The 20348-nt window shown below is 34.0% G+C and overlaps 3 protein-coding genes, 1 long non-coding RNA gene and 1 other non-coding gene across 8 annotated transcripts; 3 read left to right on the top strand and 2 right to left on the bottom strand.

The window, feature by feature from the left end:
• Positions 1-2466: 2466 nt before the first annotated feature.
• On the top strand, positions 2467-2554 carry LOC125589676. Its single transcript, XR_007325847.1, has one exon. It is a non-coding gene; the product is annotated as a small nucleolar RNA SNORD36 (small nucleolar RNA).
• Positions 2555-4251: 1697 nt separating this feature from the next.
• LOC106384060 (protein TIFY 9) lies at positions 4252-6504 on the bottom strand. 4 transcript variants are annotated; one of them, XR_001277023.3, is made up of 5 exons: positions 6267-6504; positions 6017-6182; positions 5718-5932; positions 5043-5155; positions 4252-4598 (listed from the first exon to the last, which is right to left on the bottom strand). XR_001277023.3 is itself a non-coding variant. In XM_013824083.3 (5 exons), the coding sequence occupies exons 1-5, from the start codon at positions 6376-6378 to the stop codon at positions 4559-4561; spliced, it is 591 nt and encodes a 196-aa protein (XP_013679537.1). In that variant the 5' UTR covers positions 6379-6504; the 3' UTR covers positions 4252-4558. The 4 variants fall into 4 exon arrangements, 3 of the variants coding, with proteins under 3 accessions (XP_013679537.1, XP_013679542.1, XP_013679549.1); XM_013824083.3 differs by having other exon boundaries at positions 5098-5155; XM_013824088.3 differs by having other exon boundaries at positions 5773-5932.
• Positions 6505-9023: 2519 nt separating this feature from the next.
• On the bottom strand, positions 9024-10803 carry LOC106384051 (GEM-like protein 5). Its single transcript, XM_013824073.3, has 3 exons — positions 10246-10803; positions 9499-9773; positions 9024-9420 (listed from the first exon to the last, which is right to left on the bottom strand). The coding sequence occupies exons 1-3, from the start codon at positions 10586-10588 to the stop codon at positions 9220-9222; spliced, it is 819 nt and encodes a 272-aa protein (XP_013679527.1). The 5' UTR covers positions 10589-10803; the 3' UTR covers positions 9024-9219.
• LOC125581893 lies at positions 9606-10406 on the top strand. Its single transcript, XR_007319671.1, has 2 exons — positions 9606-9811; positions 10186-10406. It is a non-coding gene; the product is annotated as an uncharacterized LOC125581893 (long non-coding RNA).
• Positions 10804-11019: 216 nt separating the features above from the next.
• On the top strand, positions 11020-12495 carry LOC106384042 (GSH-induced LITAF domain protein). Its single transcript, XM_013824067.3, has 3 exons — positions 11020-11365; positions 11996-12122; positions 12221-12495. The coding sequence occupies exons 1-3, from the start codon at positions 11172-11174 to the stop codon at positions 12302-12304; spliced, it is 405 nt and encodes a 134-aa protein (XP_013679521.1). The 5' UTR covers positions 11020-11171; the 3' UTR covers positions 12305-12495.
• The last annotated feature ends 7853 nt before the right edge of the window (positions 12496-20348 follow it).

Below are 20348 nucleotides of genomic sequence, written 5' to 3'. Positions count from 1 at the left end.
TATGATTCTCCTGATGTGGGAGAGAGTCAATGTTAAAAAAAATTTGTTTAAAACGCTGTAAACTGTGGATTTCTTAAGAAAATATACAGTACGTACATGCAAATGTAATTACAATAATATACAACTAAAGCCCCCAAATTACATTCGTCTAGGTATTAGGATCATAAAGTCTTTTCCACCTCATTTAAGTTTGAATATTTCCGTTCTTGCCAAATATACATTTCATCATGCTATGCTCAACCATAACCCTTACTAAGATTTTTGTTTTGCTCAAAGAATCACTTAGATTACAACATTATATCAGTGCATGGTCAATAAGAAGGGTACTACATCAAGAGGGCATACATACATGAACAGAGAGAAATAGTCAGATTTTGGTGGAAAAGAGGAACTGAAAAGGTGCAGAGGCGTGGCCTCTAGTGACATTGCATAGGGCATGAAATGACTTAGCCTTTGAATCAAACCACAAAAAGTTGTATCCCGTTTGTCTTTGAAAACAAAATTGTAATATCAAAGTTTTTCTTACTATATAGGAACGGTATACCAAAAATAGAACTATGTAAACATTGTTTGGGCTTCGAAGAGTACACAAACATTAACTATTTGCTTTGATTTACCTTTTGTATGGTTGGTTCAATTTGTTTTTGTTAACCAGTTAACTATAGTGACGATTCTATACTTGTATATAGGGCATTATAAAAAATTATATGAAGAATGAGGATATAAATTTGTATTTTTGAGTAAGGCATTATAAGTTTTTTCTAAAAGTTAGACTGGCCCTGCGTGGCTATGCCATATTAAAACTGACTTTTAAAAATATTAGAGTGGAGTTTATAACGTTTTAAAAAATTGTAAAAGTTCGTCACTACACATGTTTCTTAGAATCGACTCAAGATCTAGATGAGAAAAGGAAAAAGTAGAAACTTGAGGATGGTATTGGCAAAAGCACAAAATGTTAAAACCTTTTGCATGAGGTAGTCCATATATATGAACAATGTCACTAGGTCATTTTTTCATGCGAATATTTTGTAGTTTAATGCATAAACATGGACATGCACATTGGAAGAAAGGTACCTTTAGGCAGGCTTGGACAAAGTAAATTCCGAGGCATATAGTGAAGTAAGTGGAGAAGTTATCATTCCGATGTAAAAAAGAAACATAACTTTCTCTCTCTGTCTGCATTGCATGTCCCCTTTATCTTCAACCACCTCTTTCTCTTCACGTCTTAACGAATATTCTCCTTAACAAATTTAATACATAGATACACAGATGCTTGTGCATATATATAAAATAGTACTATCATCAGCTCTCTCTCTCGCTCGCTCGTTCAATGGTCAAATCAAATTTCTGCAACAACTTCTCTTTCTATAATTCTCTTGATTCCAAGTATCTTCATGTGTTCCAGTTTATGGCTTTTTGCAACAATTTATGCACATACACTGATATGGTTTTGTGTGTTTATGGCTTTTTGCATACGAATAGTTCGTGTGTACTATATACAGCTGAAGAGAATATTTGGAAGACATAAAAAGACAAGAAACGAACTAAAACAGAAGACCATAAGCTAAAAAAAATATAATTCGTCGGTTGCTGTTTCGCATTGAGCCTATCACCGAGACTGTCCTTCCTGAATTGCAATCATGATCATCTGCCACTTCCATCCTATTCTTAAAATGTGCTACATTTTCTTTATTTACGGGTACAAAATAAATAATTTTACACGATTATGAAAGAAAAAACAAATGTTGATTACATATGTAGCCTTGGCGGTATGGTTTTCGGCTGAATTTATAAGCCCAAAAAGAGTCCATTTAAAACGGCCCATGAAATAACATAAAAAGAACGGCACGCAGTTAAGCTCTCAGAAATACAGACGCTTCGTAGTCTTAATCATGGACCGAAGCATATCCACATCTTCTTTTTCGCACGTGCGAGGCGCGTTATTAGTTTCTACAAAAATTATCGTCTTTAATTTTCGCGAAACCGTTGAAGAGGTTCTGGCTATCATGAAGTTCCCGGAGTACACTAACCTCGACAGGTTAATTGCTGTAATAAGCTTATCAGACTTTGCTGTAATCTAAGGATCCCTAAACGAAGAGACAAAAAAATGTTCTTTGATTCGGTCGGGTTGGTTTGACACATTCTAATCAAAGAATCTTTCCGATCACCGGTCAAATGGAAGATCTCATCATTTAACCATGAAATATGGGCTGATCCATGTGCATGTGGGCCGCGTAATCTGAATCCGATAACTCAAATTCAACTAGGGCTTCTGTGAGTTTCGCCCTATAAAGCAAACTTTTAGCTGCCGTACCATTCAGACACAATCTACCAGTTCTCTGTCTTTAGGATTTTCATCTTCAGTTTGTGCTTTATTTTCTTATCTCTCTTTAGGATTATTGCAAAAGTTTTTGGTTACATTTTGTTCTTAGGAATCTAATACTTTGATTTCGACGGAATGAATCGGAGCAGATGATGATTTTTTTGCACAACAACAGTGCTTCCTATTAACCATGCGGATTATATAAATCGAGCTTTTTAAAACTGATGCTCCGATCCTTTCAATCTAACAATTGAAACGTTTACTTCATTTATGTCTTGCTTTTGTTTATTTTATATGAAATCTATCGAATTGTTTTCTAGCGTTATTGTCAATATGGAATGAACAATTTTGACAAACATAAGTCTGATTTTTTTACAGAAGAAAGACTAAACGATTTAGTAAAGATTTTTTAAAAGTTTATATATGATTCCAGTATTTGTTCTCAAATAGCTGTGAGTCAGTTATCTCCGGTTTTGCTTAGTAATAACGAATAGATGTGAGCTTTCAAACAAATTAAACTTTATTGTTCAATCAGTGTACTTTTGACTGATTGAATTCATTATAAACTAGTGAAACTGTAATGATCAAATAGTTAACTAATACAAGACATTTCGTTTGCTATACCTATTACATTTATGGAAACAAATTAAAACAGAAATAGAGAGTTGCATTTTTGCATATTAATACCAGCTAGTTTGACAGAAACAGAGAAACCGGCGAGTAATATTTATGGGTTTTAATTTCAAGTCATGTTTATTTTTGGGGTCACATACTAATCAGTTTTATCTTGAAAAGATGTGAACTCCATTTATTCCTAAACCGCAATGATCATGTGCTCAGTTTTCTGTCCAAACTAATATTTGAAATATGCGCAAGTATCTGAATGGACACGCATCGTCAAAGCATGGCCCTTTTAACTATCAACAGTAACAAATATTTTTTTTCGGGCAACGAAAGCTTAGATTAGGATAGTGGGCTTAGACTAAGCCCAAAATGGAGAGGTTCATACATGAGCAGGTGCCGGTGTAGCAGTACTAGCAGATGATGGTGTCCGGCGGCTGAGACTGCATTGGAGGGTTCAGAGGTCATTGTGAAGAGAACAATACACATTAGATGATCAACAGTGACATAAACTTATATTGGTTTCAACTTTTATTGCGAAGACAGCAGTACACATTAAATTATATCATTGTGGCATGCGAATTGCTATTCAAAAATATACTATATGCTAAATTGCTAAAGTACAACCTATCATCATGATTTTTTTTGAAAGTATGTTAAAATTATTTATCTCCAAAACATTTTTGCAATAACTGTGAACTTTGATTTAAGTTTTTTTTTTATTCTTTGTAGATAGCGAAAGTGAAAACATATCTAACTATCTTCTCTCGTAGAGCAAATCATCATGATTTCACCCTCAAATATTCAAATTGCAGAAATTAGGTATCAATATTAACTGTGTTAAAAAAAAAGGTATCAATATTAACAGTATTTTGGTTTCAATTGAAAAAGGCAACATTAAATGGTGGTCCGGAGTATATGAATTGGTATTGTTTCTTTAATGCGGACAAACCATGCTCTGTTAATGTTAGTGATGGATACTATTCAATGGAAGTGGTATTGGTTTAAAAGAAGGCACACAAAGTACGCTCACTTTATCCTTCTATTTATGTTTATACCAATTTACAGTTCCACCAAGACCAAACTCGTGCCACGTCTAGGACTTTTGAGTATAAAAGACATCACATTAGTCGGCAAGACGTGACCGTATTATTTTAACTAACATACATTCACGTGTTTCCTAAAATAATTTCCATTATAATACGTATTCCCTAACGACAAAACTAGACCAAACAAGATATATAATCATAGACGCAAAGTTAAAACATGATAATAGACACATTTTATTTGAAGACGCAATCGGAAACTTCACGTGAAGCCAAGAGGCGTTTCTTTTCCAAGTACTAAAAATTACAAAAAAGTAGTGTAAATACAAGAAATAGTGGAAACATGTAATAACACAAAGTGTCTGAGTCTTGACATTAGAGATAATAATAATCATTTAAGAAGATGGCAACATACTTATATAAGAAACTGTATATTCTTAAGAAAGAAACGTAATATACTAAAGCTGTGTAGTGAGATTCCAAAAGATTTGGGGAGAAGCCAAATGCAGGATGAACTGGTTTGGTTTCACGTCCCAGTCAAAAAAAGAAAAAGATAAAGAGTTTCGTTTTAGGCTGATGTTGGAAAGTAAGGACATGTTGATACTAATCTGCAAACACAAGCAAACAAAAAAGATAAAGAAAATGCGAGAACGCATTTTATAGCAACAGTAACTTATTTAGAACACGTCAATCTTTCTTGGCGGCATGGTACAAACAATACAAACAAATGTTAAGTTACTTTCGGTGTTTCTTCTCATTTTCTCATCATTGATTTATATAAATCATTTTGAAAGATATCACTTGTCGGAAGTAAACAAAAAGAGAGACCTAAAGTCAACACGTTTTTGAAGTTCCACAATAACCTAAGCTTTTAAAAATATACGTATAGCTCGACAATGTCTACGTAGAAGCATGTGCTTCGCTGAACAACCACATGCAGATCTAAAAGTTGTATTGAGTAAAAGAGGCACCACTCCTAATAATTTATCATGGGTTTTGAATGAATATTTATAAAAATGGGTAAAAGTCGACACAGAGAAAGAATAAGAAACCTTTTAGTTTAATTGTTTTGGGGTTAATCCTTGGAAGGTAGGAGAGAGCAATTATCTCTCCTTGCGCTTCTCAAGAAACCTTTGTAGTGACTTTCTCCTTGCGATGGGAAGATCTGCACACACACACAAAAAACACTTCCTGATCAGAAACAATTGGTTACACTTTCAACTCCTAATTCATAACAAGTTAACAGATTTTGTTATAGACAAAATCCAAAATCATAAGTTGGAAAGGATTTTGAATATATAAGAGAGATGGACAAATTCAATTATTACTAATTGATTTTATATTAAAAACTCATCTAAAATAATATAGTATAAGAATCCGATCTACACAGTCTAATCCAATCCATAATAAAATTTAGCTGAAGTTTGCCCATAGCTTCTTGAGTAGTATTCTAAGATTGATATTCAAATAAATCATCTAGAGACAAAGTTAAGATATCTTAAATAGTATATAAAGATATCTCAAAGTTCAAAGAGTAAAAAAAAAAACTAGTTGGTTCGTCCGGTCCATGGTTTTGGTCATTTTTCTATATAGATGTTCATGTTGCTAACAACAAACCCTTTTTAAACGACGTCAAAAAAAAAAAACCCTTTTTAAATTACTTGCAATAACTAGCATATTTTTGAAGAATCAAGCACTAGGTGACTCACTATTAATTTATTACTAACCTCCTTCTAGATTCTTGCCAAAGAGCTTTGACCTTAGAGTGGTCGGAGGGATTACCGAAAGATCTTTCTCCACCGATTTGTCTTTCTCTGGTGTTGTCTGCATGGCAACCTTCAAAATATCCTCAGCCTTGTTAGGAGACACTTGGAAAACGGAGACGGTTCCATTGTAGAAAATGGTCATAGGAACAGTTCCAGAGACAAGTTCCATACTAGGCCTGAGGAAATATTTTGTTGAAATTATTATTTTTTATTCTTTGGTGCGCTAAAATGACAAAATATTTTTATAAAAAAATAAAAACCTGGAAAGAGGCACGTGGACAGGAGAAGACGGTATTTGAGGATGATCCTCCTTGGGAGTAGATGGAACAGAAAGCGATCTGGTGGATGACTCGGAACGGTTAGCACCAGAAGCCAACAGTGATTTGATAATCTCCGGATCTATCTTAGAAATCGCACCTTGCATTTCTGTAATGAAAGTCAAAACCAAACGGTTCAGGACAAGATAAAACAAGAGAAGAATATGAGAAAGATAAAAAAGGTAAAACAAACCTCGGAAACTGCGACGACGGTCGAGAGTTTTCTTGAACTTGGGCTTTGGAGCGTTATTGGTCTGATTCTTGTCAAGACCGAAGAAGTCGAGCTCTGTGGTAACTTTAGACATGTTTTGTCTGTTTTCTCGATGTAGCAGAGAGATCAAGAAATAGAGAGAGCGAGAGAGAGAGAAGAGACGCGAGAAGAAGTAATGATAAAAGGATATTTCATGTGAACTTCGAAAGAAATAATAATGTGTATCGGTCGGTCAGATATAAGTATATAACGCACGAGGTTTATGCCTTCTTTTTTCTTTATTTTTTTTTTATTTTTGCGTTACTCCCAACCTCCACTTAACTACTAATTTAATGATAAAAACACATGTTAATGGCATCATAAAGAAGATATTTTAACATTCACCGGGAAATAACGCAAGGTCCAGTCATACGTTTTTATCTTACTAAAATATCTTCAAATCATATTGGATCCCGGAATTTTTTGTGTTAAATAAACATTGTCACCTTGGGTTCTTCTGACATTGTAAGTTTCCTTTTTTTTAGTTTAAGATCTATATCGTTTTCAAACATGCTTTTGGAATTCATTTTCTTATGAATTTCCTATTTGTTAAACATGATCACTACTACTTTTTGCAGTATTCCGTATTTGTAATGTATTATGTATTGCATGTACTTCAATTTAAAATTTTCATAGCAAATAGAACTTTTTTTTCTGTCACGAAAATAGAACAATATAGCTTTAATGACCATCCAAATTTTGTGTAATTTCCTTATAATTTTCACCTTGGATTACTCAGACATTGTTCGTTTTCTACTGTAATATTGTATCTTCTAAAACCATTTCTTCTTCTTATGAGCATTATATTTATTAATCAAAATCATTACTAAATTACCATTTCCTTTGAAGTAGTCACACTCCGTAATTATAACGTCTTTGCATGTACTTCAATTTATACATTTTCACTAGAAAAGACCTGGCATTCACTATATTATTACGCATCACAACTCAGTCATTTTTATTACTTCTATATTTGCAAAAGTATGAATATAAATTGACTTTGTTTTGATAACTGTATTCGATTTTTTACAACTTAGTCTTAACTGGTTAAGAAATATACTGGTTTACAACTTACTTTTACAACTCCAAAAAAGTCGTGATCAGTGGAGTTTGGTCTGCTTGTTCAGATAAATAGAAATGAATAAGAAAAATGAAAGAGAAAGAGTCAGATGCATGTCTTTCACGTGTTGAGATAGATGGAGTTAAATTTAAGACATCACTAGCAAGGTGCACTTCTCCATAAATCTTTAGGGTTTTCGTCGTTTTCTCTCATTTCCTCACATTCTTTTCTTATTTCCCTTGAATTGGATTATTAGTTTAATTCATCTCACGTTTTGTCTGTACTAGTGATTTTGACGTCGATACATAATGTCAAGCTAACCAACTCGATACTCTTATCTACCTTCCACAGATCAACTTGCCCCTCTTTTGGTATTTAATCTCATCCAGACAAATTATAAAACATTATTCATTTATCTCAACTAATAAAGCATGCCATTCCTAAATTTTGAAATAAAGTTGATAGGGGTGTCAAATTATGTTTCCTTTTGTTTTAGTGTTAAGTTTCATATCTCTAAACGTGTTTCAACCTAACTTTGTAGTGAAATATAGAGCTAAATATATTAATATTTTTAATAATGAATCATAACTAGATACAATCAGAGGAAAATTTCATGAAACAAAGGTTGAAACTTCAAAAAGAAACAACTGCTAAACATCAATATAGGCATTTTAATATGTTATAATAAACACTTTTCATGGAACCTGAGAAGTTTTTGACAAACGAAATTATATCCCAGCGTTGTACAAGCATCTTTTATTCTAAAAATAACATGAAAAAAAATTGCTATTTTTGTTTACAAATTTTGGAACCTGAGACGTTTTTGACAAACGAAATTATATCCCAGCGTTATACAAGCACCTTTTATTTTTAAAATAGCATGAAAAAAAAATTGCTATTTTTTTTTTTTTAACGTCTGATTAATTATGTTATTACAACGATGAGAAATATTACATAGACGATTCTACAGCCGACAATTCTACCATCATATGAGAATGCACGTCTGACTGCATCGCTCCGAGCCGCCCTATGAGATCCATGTTCGATGATACGCCCTTGCACCATGCTGAAGACCTCTTGTAACCTTTTTTCTCCATGATCTGCATAATTTACGTTTTTTTGGAGTTTGAACCCCAGACCTCCTGGTGTAGAAGCATTAATGAACCCTTAGTCAAACCACTGGATTAAGGGGGCTTCCACAAAAAATTGCTATTTTTGTTTACAAATTTTGTGTGTGTTTACATACAACATATAAGGAATTGAATGGTTTTGAGTTTGGTTTCTAATAGGAACTAAATGGTTTTGTCTAGGCAAATTAAATTCATAGTTTGGGGTCAAATATTTAAGTATTGTTGGGCTTCCCGTAAAACTAATGCCCAACAAGGAGTAAAAGGGACACTTCTTCTTTTGGGGTGGAGGGGAGTAATTTGTTTCTTGCTGTATAGACTATAGTATGGATGGAGACGTGAAAGGAAACTGGACTGCCCGAGAGAAGATAAAGAACACGCTCTTATCAATCACTCTTAACATATGGTCTATGTTAGAAGTTGAGCCTAAATCGCCTTAACAAGTAAAGAAAAGACAAGAAGAACGTGGTAAAGGCACATAGCATAAACAAAACTGGAAAGGGGTATGCAAACTATCACAAAAGGATTTATACTTATACACACGTGAAAAGCAACTCTAATCAACACATACATGTATATATTGAAGACTTACAAAAGTCCAACTCTGATCCAAAATTTACATAAACATATAGAAACATCGGGGCAGAAACCAACCACACACATACAATAGAGAGCAAATAAAAAGACACAAACACTGTGATATATTTCTCTAACCAGACGCAGAGGTACGAGCGGTTTGAGAGTCCGAGACACTAGTCAGCAAATGATGAGAAGCCTTCTCGTAATTAACAAAACCCATGAACCAGAAGTCATGTCCATCCACCGTCGTCAGCTGGATATACTTCTCCGGTGGATCCTCCTTCACCACCACCGGGTTTACCGTCGCAATATTCACCAACGGTACCACCACCTGCCCAAAAACCATCAAACATCAATTAAATTTATAGAAACGTTTTTATTTTTACAAAACATGACTTGACTAACTTACCCTGTAGTAACTCCAAGCTTCTTGTCCTGAAGGCGCTGTGAAGAAGAGAGGACGGTCGCTACAAAAAGCAACGCGAACATTAGAGAGATACAAAGTTCCAGCGACAGGGCCTGTCGTAGTCGAGAGATAACATGCGAAAGTCTTCTTCAGCTTCTCGTTCGGATCCGTTCCGAATATCTGTCTGAAGAGAGACTCGAAACCTCCCTTTGTTATCGCTTTCACCGTCAAGTTAGCCTTTCCCCACACCGTTTCCTCCATAGACGGTCCCGTCTTCACTGCACAAACAAGAACCGTCAAAAATTCATCAACATTGGTTAGTGGTATAATATTATTAACTTAGCCAATAGGTTTATTTATACAAATATATTACTTTCTATCAAACTCTTTAGACCATTTCCAACTTAAACCTATTTTTTTCTATAAAACATATTAAACTCTATTATAAGTTAACTTTTGCTTCAAGCTCCAATTCTATGACTATAATAGAGGAGAATATAGAGATGTTATCTTTTTACTTTAAAAATAGAATTACTAAAGAAAAACAAAATTACATTTGAGATGGTCTAATAGATAAATGCTAAATTTCCTAATAAATATATGAAAATATGCTTTAACCAATCTCGTAATTCTCCTGTTTATATATTGATTATGTGAATGAATTAATATATTTTTTTACTGTACACATAGATTTAATTCAATCAATAATCAATAGAACAAAAACAAAAAATGATCTAGAAGGAGACTTACGATTGTGCCAGATGTTGCGAGCTACGGTTTCAGCCTTCCTGCTCCAAGTATGGAACATTCCGATGACGGGCTCGAGAGGGTTGTTAGACGGAGGATGCTCTACAGGAGAGTAGACGATGTAAGGTTGGTACGGCATCTGCCGGTTATCACCAGCGACCCAAGCCGCTGCCTGCTGGTTATCAGGATGAGCCACCGGTTCAGCCGGAGCTCCCATCACATGAGTACCCCATTTCTTCTTATCCGGAGACGACGAAGAAGGCTGCTGGGCCTCTGTTTCTACTGTTTTGGGATGTTCTTGATCCACGATCTGAGGCTTGTGAGTCTCTTCTTGGGATCCTGTCATAGCTGAAAATTATCTTGTAGTTTTGGCGGATGATTCGAGATTGTTGTTGAGATGAGATGTGTTTTTGTGGTTTGCGATTTGACTTTGAGAATTAATATATATATAAGTGGGTAACACGAATATTAAACGCGGTTTGGGGTGTGTTGCCTTTGGGATGAAGAGTCGTACTTTCTAGGCTTGAATCTAGATAGACGTATTCTTAACCAATAAGAATATCAAATCAAACAACAAGGATTACAGAAACATACTAGAAAGGTTGACGTGTCAGCGACAAGGACTGTCTTACGTAGATAGGAAAAAGCCTTTTAAAAGGACATTCTGTTCAAGTACGGACACGCAATGTAAGAAAAGTTCAATTATTAGGCCTCTTGGGCCCAATTTGGGTTTTAAATTATTAATAAGAAGGCCTATTAATCATAAGAAGGCCCATTAATCAAAATTTTAAGCCTGTTACGCGTAACTAACTTGGACTTTGCTTTGAAACGAGATCATCTTCCTCGTCGCAATTTCCCTGGAAAATTTCGATTTTCTTGGAATCAGCTTGCCTCGTCTCAATCGTTGACTGTACGTCGTGCAGATAAGGATGTCGAAAGAGGGAGAAACGGTGATCGGAGTTCCGTATTACGCGGGACACAACCCGTATCAAGCCGGAATCGTGCCGCCGAACGCAATCTACGGAGATCCGATGGGTGCTCCGATCCAGCAAACGATTTATCGGGACACTCCCGCTCCTTTCAATTGCCTCTATTGCGGCAACACTGGCCTCACCAGTATCAGGTAACTCCTCCAGAGCTCATTGTTTGTAATCGCTCTACAACTCCATTATTGATTATCTATGTGAATCTGCAATTCGATATTGCTTACGATCAACCGGAGCTTCTACCTCTAGTGGTAACACCTGGGTTTGAATCCTGGTCACTGAGGAATTAACATTTCGGCATCGCTTAGAGGCAACACATTATTAGTCTGGATCAATTCTGTAGGGCCATGATACCTCTGTATAATTCAAAAAAAGATATTGCTTACGATCCGTTTTAGTTGATCGTGTATTTGGATCTGCCCTGTTTGATGCGAAAATGAATCTACAGAAGAGATGTTCATCGCCTCTGTTACTTGCCAGTGGTTTTGAGTAGGAGCTTCTCGAACTTTTGTTAGCTATAGAGCGTTTCTGAATGATATAAAGTTGTTTTGCTTAATGAATGTACGCTTTCTATATGAACAAACTCAGGCCCGTAAGTGAATGGATTACGAATTTGCGCTATAAGCAGCTTATAAGGTTAATGAAGTCTAAGCATTCGTGTCTAGAGGCTATATTTTTCAGATGTCTATAGATAGAAAGTGTTTTTAGAGCATGAGATTGTGGTTTTCTCGTGTTTACCTTTGTCTCTGTTTGTGATCTGGGAACAGATCTAAACCAGGTGTAGCTGCTGTGGTTGCTTGCATGATGCCATTTATGCTTGGGTTCTGCTTTCTCTGCCCTTCAATGGATTGCCTGTGGAATAAGTACCACCATTGCCCTCAGTGTGGGAATAAGGTGATTTTTTTTTTAATATGTCTTCTTCTTGCCTGCCCACAATTTTTTTTTCATTTGTATCAAAGATAGTTCTATTCATATGATTGATATGTTTACAGGTTGCTGACTTTGAGAAATCAGATCCATGCCTGGTGATGGATCCGCCACAGTGGAAGCAACCCAGCTTCGCACTCCCTGCATGATTGTTTTCTTATTAAAATTGAATGTGAAGTCGAGTCGATCTGTTGCTTGTGCCTAAAAGAAATTGAAAGGATAACCCACTAGAATGTGTGAGGAAATGAATGTATACAATTGTCTGTATCGTCTAGTGTCTTGACTCTTGTCCCCTTCTTGGCTATGAAACAAGGCTCTCCACGTAGAGATTCTTCATCCTCTTTAAAAACTCGCAGGTAAGTATGGTACTACCCGTTTGAGCCTGGCATGTTATAAGCTGCATAGTTTGAACGCTGCTTGTTATGGCTCTGGACCAAAAAGTAAATATAGAATTTGCTCATGGATAAGGCCCAAAATCGTTTGTAAGGATCCGGAGTTTGTTTAACATGAGCCCAACATTACAAATATAAACTTGGTGAATCAGAAAACTGGATGATATTTGTTGTTTATCTTTCAAGCAATGATATAATTATCGTGTTCATGTCAATTTAATACATTAAAACCCGTCTTGATAAATCGCTTGGGATCCATATGCAAAGATCTTAACATCAGACTCATCAGTTCGATGTTTGTAGTTTTTACTGATGTTTCCGGGCATTTTTTATTTTATTTTAAAACATAGTTATTTATGGAACGTATTATATTTTTTTCCTAAAAAATTGACCAAAAATGATTCCTAGTCTTGACTAATCGAAATGTAGATAATATGTGAAGACTGTGTTTCTTAAACCCCTAGAGAGTAAGTATTTTGGTATACTTCCCTGTCAATCGAGGTCATGTAGATAATAGCCCTGTTCGTTTCTTAACCATTGCGTCTAGCGGCTGCGGCAAGAAAAAGTACTGCAACGGTGACCAGAATAATAGAATCTAAAGCTGAAGTAGACGCTAATGGATTTCCAGAGACAGAAAAAACTAGACGCAATGCCGCTAAAAATTTCAGCGTCCTTTTTTCCTGTAGTTACTTGCCGCTGCGACTGGATAACAAGTTGCCGGTGCTTCATCGGTGTTGTGTGATGGCGTGATAACAGGTTTAATTTTTGGCCGCTGCCGCTGTGTCTTGCGGTTAAGAAACGAACATGGCTAATAGCAATTTATCTTTAAATTGAAGCATAGTACAAACTATTGAAGCATGATTACTTATTAGTTACAAAATATATTGCTGCTTTGTGTTTCTTTTCTCCCTGTTGGCATAAATTTGCTCTTTTGTTCTGTTTAGGTTAGACAAAAGTAGTAAACTTCTCTTATGACTCTTTGATTAGGGCGATATCACGTCATGTAAATAATCATTAGCAACTTTGAATATGTTTTCATTCTTTTTGTAATGGAGTTTTGATAGACTGATATATAGGGAGTTGCGTGCAAAGATGAAAAGGCAGATAAATTTTTAGTGATGTACAGGTGTGCAACTGTAGTTGTCACCAAGCATATGCCTTGTCTACTGGTTTTAATGTTCAAAGCTTTGTAACTCTTCTGCTTTGTTCGAATCTGGAACCAGTAAGAGTTGCCTCTTCAGCGTGTGAAGTGGTTTAATTTGTTAGGTTCTTTGGGACCATTTAGATGTCTATCTATAGCAAGAATTTTAATGCCTTTGGGATTAGTTCTTAGCTATAAATGTCTAATCATGCCTCCTGAACGGGTCAATTAAGGAAGATACAACTGAATCCTTAATGGGGTCCATGGTTTACAAGTTTTTCAAGACATGTGTAGGATTTGCTTAGAGATTGGAGAAAAAAGAGGACCACGAGAGGAAAGCTAAACATGTGATGTAAGTAAAACTGCTCCTATTTCAAACCCATTTGTTATTTGTCATTATGTCCCAGAAAGCTGAAGCTGATCCTCAAGTCACTCCCTTACAAGGGGTTTTGCTTCTTCGCACGCAATCTTGACACAAAATATCAAACACAAATTTTTGGGTACTTCACCTATATTTTAATGTAGCCGAAAACTTCCGGATCATTTAGTTCCCTACTCTTTACTCCAAGTCAGGACCCGTTCTACCTCCCATAATAGTTTCAACCGGTTGGATTAACTTCGGAGATTCTTTTTCTTAGAATATTGTATACGAAGGGTGATTAAATAGACATCACGATGTGGTTGATGATGATATGAAGTTATAAACCTTAAGTGATTAATTATAAGGGTTAGGTTTGTATTATCATCAAGAAATGAATATGGGGAGAGTCACATCTCTAGTTTTGCTTAGTATCTAGGCAATATGGCTTTGGGGACTGACCTCATTCTATTCTTTAAATGCTTTCTAATAGGTCTTATGGGAACAGGCAAGAGACATAAAGAGATTCTGGCTCTTAAACCCAAATAAAGAAAAAAATGATTAAATAAATTATAAGAGATTCTCTTGGGTTTATATGAGTTTGCTTACCCAACTAGGTTCCTTCGTGTGTTTTATGTAGTTTAATTATGGTGTGGTGGTTGAGAGAGAAAAAATGGAAATGATTGGATTCAAGAGAATTATATTACTTTTTTTTATGAATGATGATGCACTTTCTCCACCTTCGTAGTGTTTCTTGTGAAAATGTTTGCATTAGCATATCCTTTACTTTTTTTTTGTGAAAACATTAGCGTTAGCGTACCCTTTACTTTCTACGTTTGCATTTTGTAGTTTATGTTTGCGTGCATTGATTTGTTATTATGGATATTTGTTATTTGTTTTACAACTCCGAGTGTAGAAAAGTTTTCCATTTTACAAATTAACCGAATGTAGACGGTCACGAAGGGTCAGGTTTGGAAACGCAATTTCTAGACATGCTTTCCGAACGACGGCATGGTCACATGGAGGTTCATTCTTTTGCCGTCGAAGGTTGCAGTGCCGTGCGAAGAGTTTCAGGGGCCTAAGGCAAATTTTAAAAATAAACTTATTTACAACTATAATGAAAACAATTTTGTAATATGATATATCGTTTTCACCAAATACACAAATCTAACCCTGTAAAAGAATAAGTTTATGTATATTAGTCTACTATGTAGAAAGGGTTTTTTAAAAATAAGCCTAAACCATTAGATTATAAATTTATTTTAAATTTTGGGGCCCTAAAAAAATTCATATTAATCGAGGGCCTAAAGCGAATGCCTTTTTCAATACACTGTAGGCACGCCTCTGGAAGGTTGTGGTTGTCTGATTTCTCGGTAGGTCCGTGCTTTGATTCTTCGGCTCCGTTTGTGTCAGGCTAGAATTGTCGGAAGTTGTAGGAGTCGTAGCTAGGTTTGAGAGCGCTTATCTCTCGGTAGCTCACGGCAACCGACTTCTCCTTCTTTGACCTTTCGGTTCGCTTGGTCTCAGCCAGCTTCGCTACTTAGCTGGTTATTAGGCTAGTTACTGTGCTATGGCTTTGTTGCAATGTCGTTTTTCACTGATGTTGTTCAGTTTCGATTTGTGCATTCCGTTTTCAGTTTTTTTTGTAATTTCTATCACAAATTTGAAATTTGGTAATAATATTTAACATCTGATCCAAAAAAAGAAGTAAATCTAAGGTGAATATACATATATATATATATACATATTAATGAATGTGGTTGGTGGAAGTGACACATAACAATGCAATATGAGTAAAAGAAAAAGCGTGTGAGTAATGGGTGAAAGTGTGTGGGTCTCCCACGTCTCCGCAAGTCGCAGCCCACTTGGAATTTTATACAAAGTTGAATCTCACGAAACACAAGTCAGCCTTATACGACTCTTTCCACCTTCTCTTCTTCATTTTATCCTCTTTTCTTTAATATTTTTTATGTATACACTGGCTGTTAGTTTTAATGATAATTATTATAAACTGCATAAAAGGAAGGTAACTTTGATTTGCACTTTGCTTCTTGTCACTAGACGCAAGCAGAGATGAGAGAACGGAATTGGATTGTGTTTCAAACGGGAAAACTTGTGACACGAATATTTAAAATGGAATTCGGATCTACGTACGTATAGATATTCTATATATATTTTGATGAGTCTATATATTATACATGTCACTACCATGATCGTCACTGTGACTGCGAACTATAGGAAATACTGAAGTAGAGACGCAAGTCAGATCTCATTATCGGAATACTATTGTATTTCTATATCACTCTCAAGTCTCATCTTACCACTTAAATATCACATATTACATATATCAATTTAATATATTGAAATATCAAAACTAATACTATAGGTGCTAAGTGAATAGTCATAGAGCAAATCTCAAAATTAGCATTTAAAAAAAAATCAAAATAGTATCTATACTATTAAAACAGGAGTACAAATAATACTTAGCCTTTAGTTTTCCTCAATAATTACAAGTGAATGCCACTAAATTAATATTAACTATTTAAAAAAATTAATTATCATTTATTATCTTATAAAACTTAACAATTTCAACGGTATTTCCTGCACAATGTTTTTCGATTCTCGCTCTACTTTTATCCAATGAAGTTACTTGACCATCAAAGTGCAACAACAAAAGGCAGAGCTTGATCACGTTTTTTCCATAAAAATTCCTCATAATTTAAAATTAATCCAGTTTGATCATCAAAATGCAGCAACAAACACCTTGCTTGATCAACCTTCTTTCGATTTCTCACTCAACCTCTACCAAAATAACATTACTCTGTTTCTACGGGATTAATTTATTAAATTTCTACGGGATTCACTCATATTTTCACCTTCGTTATCTAATAAATTCTATTAATAATTCAAATGATTTTGAAGTATAAAAAGGGTATATTCTCATCTATATTAAGTAATTTACATATACAATATAGATCTTTACCGTGATTGACTCCACAAAATCTAACTATTAAATACAAAATCATACTATTCTATACTGATATGCATGACCCTATATATATAAACCATCCTTCCACTCACTTTCTACATATTCAGAACAAGCAAAGAACAAAATGTCCAACCAAAATTTACTTATTTTTTCCTCAACGACTAGATTCAATATTTTATATTTCAGACTGCCAGTGGCTTTCTGTCAATACATTATTTGATCAGTGTAGATTTCAGCGCATCAACGATGTGGCATCTACTTTTAGAATTAATAAAGACTGATTTCTTTATTTTATTTTAGCAATACATTTTTGTGAACTACTTACTTTTTACAATAATGCATTTGTTTTTATTTTGGATAAGTTAATTCAAATATCTTCCAATATTTCGGTTTCGGTTCGGTTTTTTTCGGTTTTCGGTATTTCGGTTAGTAAAATATAACTACCATTCTAAATCCATATTTACTTCGGTTCGGTTCGGTTTATATACCGTTGGTTTTCGGTTTATTCGGTTTTATACCAAAAAACATAATTATTTTGTTTGAGATCATATTATATGAATTTTAGAGTCATATTGTCAACACACTCATTTATTAAAAACCTATTACATGTTCAAATAAATGAACAAAAAAGTAAAAATGCTTCTACCATCAAATAAAATAATCAAATCTATAACTAAAATCAAAGCTTGAAATTTTGAAAATAAAAATATGAAACAAAAGAAAAGTTTTTTCACTCTTCCATATTTAGTGTTCATTAAAGTCATGTTTTTTTCAATTGAAAATTTTCCATTAATTATTGTCCATCAAATTTATAATCTTCATATTAATTTAGTGAAGACTAAAATAAATCAAAAAGATCAAAAAAGACTTAGAAAATAAGATGTCTGAATTGCGATGTATTGTTATTTAGTTATAGTTCAAGTGTTTTACAAATTAAGATTTTTTATTACTATAAAATCATGGTAATAATTATTAACACAAATTTAAATTATGTAACAGATAGATTTTCATGTATTGTTATAAAATAGATACATATTTACATGTTTCTACTTTTAATCGGTTTTGTTCGGTTTATTCGGTTTAATCGGTTATATACCAAACCATATCCAAATCCTACGGTTTTTAGAAAATTATATCCATTCGGTTTATATGGTATATACCAAAACCAAACCATATTGTCTATTTCGGTTCGGTTCGGTTCGGTACGGTTCGGTTTTACCATATTGAACAGCCCTATTTATTATGTATGTTTTGCATAACAAACTTATTAATACAGCGTTCTGTTCTCTATGGTATTCCAATATAACCAAAAATGGAAAAACTATTAGCCTTTATTTTTTTGTGGGTGGAAATAAATACCCTTTAGATAGATATGTTGTATAGAGTAAGTTAGATAGATATGTTTCAAATCATTTGAGTATGTATACGCCCACATGTAGCGGGCCAAATCTTAAATAATATCCCTACGCATAATGGGAGTCAAAGAAGTAACTTGTGAGGAAAACAGAACAAAAAAATTGAACAAATCCACCATCCACTATCTATTGGTAATAATGCCGTACGAATCCAAGCGGACGTTTTCTCTTAGGGTCCGGAGATATATTCTTTACCTTTCCTTGTTGCTTACGGAACATGGAAACAATCCGTAGAATATTATTAAAAGAATGTAAAATAAAGGTGTTAATTAATTTGACTCATGAATCGATAATCACTAAGATGATTCGGATTTCTTGCAAGTACAAGAAATCGCAACCATATGTCAAGCACCACTAATATCGAATATGTTCGGATTAATAAAAAAATAACAAATATATGATATGATATCTATCGGGTAACATGGTCTTGTTATTAAAAAAACACATGGTCTTGTTATATACTTCGACTAAGTTATTTAACATAAGTTAAAATGCATATACCGACGTTTTATCATATAGTTTTTTCCCTTAAAATCAATAAACGTATGTATGAAGTCTAAAACAAAATCTTTGTTATGTATATCTTATGTTGCACGGAAGCTTCATCGGACGTCCGATTCCCGCTTTGGAACCGGAATCGGAATCGGAACCTTGTGGAAGCTTACGGAATCTCGCTTCCAAAACGCTTCTAAAATATTCTCTTTAAAAACACATTGGAAGCTTACGATTCCATTTTGGAATCACGCTTCCATTTAAAAAAAACAATGTCTTATATCAATAAAAATATAAAATTATAGTTTTTAATTTATATATAATCCAAATTTTAATAGTATTGAATAGAGAGAATAGAAATATACAAATATTAAAACTAATACTATAAATTATCTTTATGCATTGAGGTTTTTATTAAAGATAGATCATATATTCAAATATATTATGTCAATTAATTATAAGGAATTGAAAAAATATAATATTATTTATTTAATTTAATTTATGTGTATTTTCACAGTTTAAATATGAAGTCATTTGAAAATAAATGCTTTATTTTAAATTTAAATCATATAATTTTTAGTTTTAGATTTTAAAAAATAATCTTACATATGTATATATATTCATATATATATATATATATGGATACGTTTCCAATACGTATCCGCTTCCTAATTTTTTAAAAAATCTCGCTTCTGCGCTTCCATATGCTTCCGCTTCCACGTACCCGCTTCCGTTTCTATGTAACATAGTTATATCAACTTGTAATATCATTTTTTTTTTTGTGGAAAATTTGTCAATGGGGGAAATGAAACTACGAGTTAATGATATACTATCTTACATACATCGATGGAATTGTTTCATTAATTCAAATATTTAATTGCGTAATTCTTCCTTAGTTCCTTGGTAGGTTTTGTGTCTCACTAGGTCGAACACTCATCAGACCATTACCTAACTTTTCAATTCAGTTACGTAAGGCATAGTAACTCGATGGAGACAACAGTAACATATGATGTTGAAATAGAACTCAGTATAACTTAACATAGAATGTTTTTTTTTCAACTGGAGTAGGTTTGAAGATTGGAATGGAATATATCGATAAGTAGAGAGAGATTTGATCCTCCTCAAATATGTTATCCTCACGGAATTTGGTTCTTATGGTGACTCTTTGAAGCTCATAATTATATGCTTGTTTGTTCTTTTGTTCATAAAATAAGTTAAAACTTCCATTAACTTATAGCACTAAGTTAATCGCCATACTGCCCTTATATATAATATATCGTAGAATTAATTTGAAGTAAAAAGGTGGCAGTGCACAAAAAGAAAAGTAAAATATGTAGCATTTATAAAAACAAAGGAGTCCCCAAATTAAAACTAACTTACCACTTACAAGTTTTGGAAAGATTCAA

Source organism: Brassica napus, chromosome A2, assembly GCF_020379485.1.
Source record: "Brassica napus cultivar Da-Ae chromosome A2, Da-Ae, whole genome shotgun sequence".
NCBI classification, from domain to species: domain Eukaryota; kingdom Viridiplantae; phylum Streptophyta; class Magnoliopsida; order Brassicales; family Brassicaceae; genus Brassica; species Brassica napus.
The sequence above is the reverse complement of the archived record's forward strand: the minus strand, read 5'-3'. Positions and strand labels throughout refer to the sequence as shown.

Bases quoted from the DNA above. Each gene is read 5' to 3' on its own strand.
- LOC106384042 (XM_013824067.3), top strand. From the start codon at position 11,172: ATGTCGAAAGAGGGAGAAACGGTGATCGGAGTTCCGTATTACGCGGGA. The intron at 11,366-11,995 runs GTAACTCCTCCA...ATCTGGGAACAG, and splicing joins ACTGGCCTCACCAGTATCAG to ATCTAAACCAGGTGTAGCTG. The intron at 12,123-12,220 runs GTGATTTTTTTT...ATATGTTTACAG, and splicing joins GCCCTCAGTGTGGGAATAAG to GTTGCTGACTTTGAGAAATC.
- LOC106384060 (XM_013824083.3), bottom strand. From the start codon at position 6,378: ATGTCTAAAGTTACCACAGAGCTCGACTTCTTCGGTCTTGACAAGAAT. The intron at 6,183-6,266 runs GTTTGTTTTACC...CTTTCATTACAG, and splicing joins CCGTCGTCGCAGTTTCCGAG to AAATGCAAGGTGCGATTTCT. The intron at 5,156-5,717 runs GTTAGTAATAAA...GTGTGTGTGCAG, and splicing joins TGGCAAGAATCTAGAAGGAG to ATCTTCCCATCGCAAGGAGA.
- LOC106384051 (XM_013824073.3), bottom strand. From the start codon at position 10,588: ATGACAGGATCCCAAGAAGAGACTCACAAGCCTCAGATCGTGGATCAA. The intron at 9,774-10,245 runs GTAAGTCTCCTT...TTGTTTGTGCAG, and splicing joins TCGCAACATCTGGCACAATC to TGAAGACGGGACCGTCTATG. The intron at 9,421-9,498 runs GTAAGTTAGTCA...GTTTTTGGGCAG, and splicing joins AAGCTTGGAGTTACTACAGG to GTGGTGGTACCGTTGGTGAA.